A 2,683-nucleotide genomic window follows, 5' to 3' on the forward strand; every position below is an offset into this window, starting at 1 on the left:
ACTAGTTAGATTCACTATATTTCCTACGTGGATAGAAAATATGGAGAAAACAAGAATAGCTAGCAACGAGCAAATAGATAGGAGATTTCACGTATTCCAAGAAACTGAGTGTATTACGTGTGGGACTAAGTACTAGTGGTGAGATAAATTACTGTTTTTATTCTTATCTCAGCTCCACATCAGCTAGCTAGCTAGCTATTTGAGACAGACGTTGCGGACGCCATTAGTCACTCTAAAAACTTGTATCAGCTTCCATTTAATTACCCCTTCTAAGCTGTCCTTCTTTTTAGGGGTCTATGATTAACCAATCAAGTTACCACTAAAGTCCAAGCTACACGATCCAGAAATGGGCACAGCAAGTAATACCACTTTTTGTGTGGTTTCCCATCCCATAACATGTCCACATCGACAGCCAAGCATCATGACACATAGAAGCATATTTATAGTGGGCTCTCCCGTAAGTTTCATTGCCTGACCCTGAAGCTGGGTAGCTCCTGCTCCTATCCCGGCTGCTGGCGCGCCGTGGTTTTGTGCTCTTGTGGACACACTGGCCTCCACCCATCCCTCTCACGTCTCTGGCCATCCGCAGCCAAGGCGCGCGGCCCATCGTCGATTTATAGCCACACCATGGCCAGGAAGTGCTCCCACTGTGGCAACTACGGCCACAACTCCAGGACCTGCGGACTAGGACTAGGACTAGGACACAGAGAAATAATGCTCTGCGAAGGTGGCGACGACAATAATGGCCGCAGCGGCCTAAGGCTCTTCGGAGTGCAGGTCCGTATCGGCGGCGGCGGTGGCGCAGGGTCGGCGTCCATGAAGAAGAGCTACAGCATGGACTGCCTGCAGCTCGCGGCTCCTCATGCTTGTTCGTCCCTCGTCTCGTCCCCGTCGTCGTCGTCGTTGTGCTCGTCCTCGTCCCCGTCGTCGCTGCTGCTGTCGATTGATGATGGGTTGCAGAGAGGGGCGGCCGATGGATACCTGTCTGATGGACCTCATGGCAGAGCTGTGCAGGAGAGGAAGAAAGGTACGTCAAGAAATTTTTTTCCCTTCCTGATGAAAAGACAAAAGAGGAAGATTTGTTCTTTGGAAATTCAGAAACTTCACCTTACACGAATTTCTTTTCTTATTGGTAATACGTACTGTCCATCAGTCGTCTGACCTAAAAAAAAAGTTGCATTATGCTCTACTTTTTTTTGGCCTAAAAAAAGAGAGTAATATAGCTTTATCTTCCACTGATGCTGCAACCCTTCAACTGCAAGTAACAATGAAGCAGCTGAGACTGAGAGATACTAGTGCTTCCCTGCACATTATTGAGTCCTTGTTGGGTTGGTCGGTAGCAGCTGATGTTTCTAAACAAAAACAATACTCTGGATATATACCGACGACGCCAGGAGTTCCATGGAGCGAGGAGGAGCACAGGCAGTTCCTTGCCGGCCTGGACAAGCTGGGCAAGGGCGACTGGCGAGGCATCGCCAGGAGCTACGTGCCGACGAGGACCCCGACGCAGGTCGCCAGCCACGCGCAGAAGTTCTTCCTCCGGCAGAGCAGCATGGGGAAGAAGAAGCGCCGGTCCAGCCTCTTCGACATGGTATGCGCATGCAGGCACCAACATCTCTCTCTTTTTTTTCTGTACGTAATTGCTTGAGTTTTGATAACCGGGTCCAGCGGCAGGTGCCGATCTGCGAGAACAGTGCGAGCATCTCCGATCCGCTGGACGTGGCACGCCATGGCGTCGCCTCGGCAGACTCCGAGAGGGCGGCCGTGGACGTGGACCTGATGAATTCGACGACGGAGGGTGACGACGGCAGGAGCAGGGACGTCGTGTCGTCGGCGTCAGGTGCAGGGACCGCACTGCGGTTCCCGGCAGCGGCAGCTCAGACGGAGCCGCTGCATCCTTCGTCATCGCATGGCCATGGGCGCGGCCACCACTGCTCTCCGTTGGACCTGGAGCTGGGCATGTCCCTGCCCGCCCCATCCGTCGGAACGTGATGGAGATGAGGCGAGGCCGAGGCCGTGCGTGACTGCTGTCTCCCTCAGCTGTGTGTGTCAGCCAGATGGAGATGATGCGCTAGCCAATACAGTACTGTTCGTGATCGTGAAAACGGTGTGCAAACACTAGCACAGCGGCACTAAACTAGGATGTCGCTCCTCGCACCATATTGTGTACTGTAACCACGTTGATCCACATCATCTCTATCTCTTCACCACCGTTGGATCATAGGCTGTCAGTTTCATCTATCCGTCCATGTGTCATACTCATTCACGATGCGGTGGCTTAATGATCCAGCAGTAATTTTTCTTCTTTCGTGACTTAAGGGTATATACGGTGGTATTTAATGTAGAGGCTTTTGATGTATTTAAAGGGGTATTTGCAAAAAAATTATGGAGCCGTCTCTGCATGAAGAAACGCATCTGTCTCGTAAGTCAAGTCTATACTATACTTAAAGCACCAGTTTCAACGGTCGTCATGCGTCATTTTTTTACAAATAACCCCTAACAACTATTTCAAATTAATCCGCTGCACGTCTATAGATGTCAAACGACGTCCGACACGGGCTAGATGCACGCGGACCACAACTATGGCACAGACATGTCATGCCGGCCTGCTAACTGTGTCGGGCCAGCCCGTTAGCCCGTCGATCCATTTAATTAAATCAGCGTAACGACGCCCGACACGGGC

General features: G+C 51.4%; 1 protein-coding gene across 4 annotated transcripts; it reads left to right on the forward strand.

Annotated features, from left to right (window-relative positions):
* Nucleotides 1–360: 360 nt before the first annotated feature.
* Nucleotides 361–2,407, forward strand: LOC100194332 (uncharacterized). 4 transcript variants are annotated; one of them, XM_008656222.4, is made up of 3 exons: nt 361–1,027; nt 1,344–1,591; nt 1,669–2,323. In XM_008656222.4, the coding sequence occupies exons 1-3, from the start codon at nt 628–630 to the stop codon at nt 1,990–1,992; spliced, it is 972 nt and encodes a 323-aa protein (XP_008654444.1). In that variant the 5' UTR covers nt 361–627; the 3' UTR covers nt 1,993–2,323. The 4 variants fall into 4 exon arrangements, with proteins under 4 accessions (XP_008654444.1, XP_008654445.1, XP_020397505.1 ...); XM_008656223.4 differs by having other exon boundaries at nt 1,675–2,323; XM_020541916.3 differs by having other exon boundaries at nt 1,395–1,591.
* Nucleotides 2,408–2,683: the final 276 nt, after the last annotated feature.

This window comes from Zea mays, chromosome 8 (genome assembly GCF_902167145.1).
Source record: "Zea mays cultivar B73 chromosome 8, Zm-B73-REFERENCE-NAM-5.0, whole genome shotgun sequence".
NCBI lineage: Eukaryota > Viridiplantae > Streptophyta > Magnoliopsida > Poales > Poaceae > Zea > Zea mays.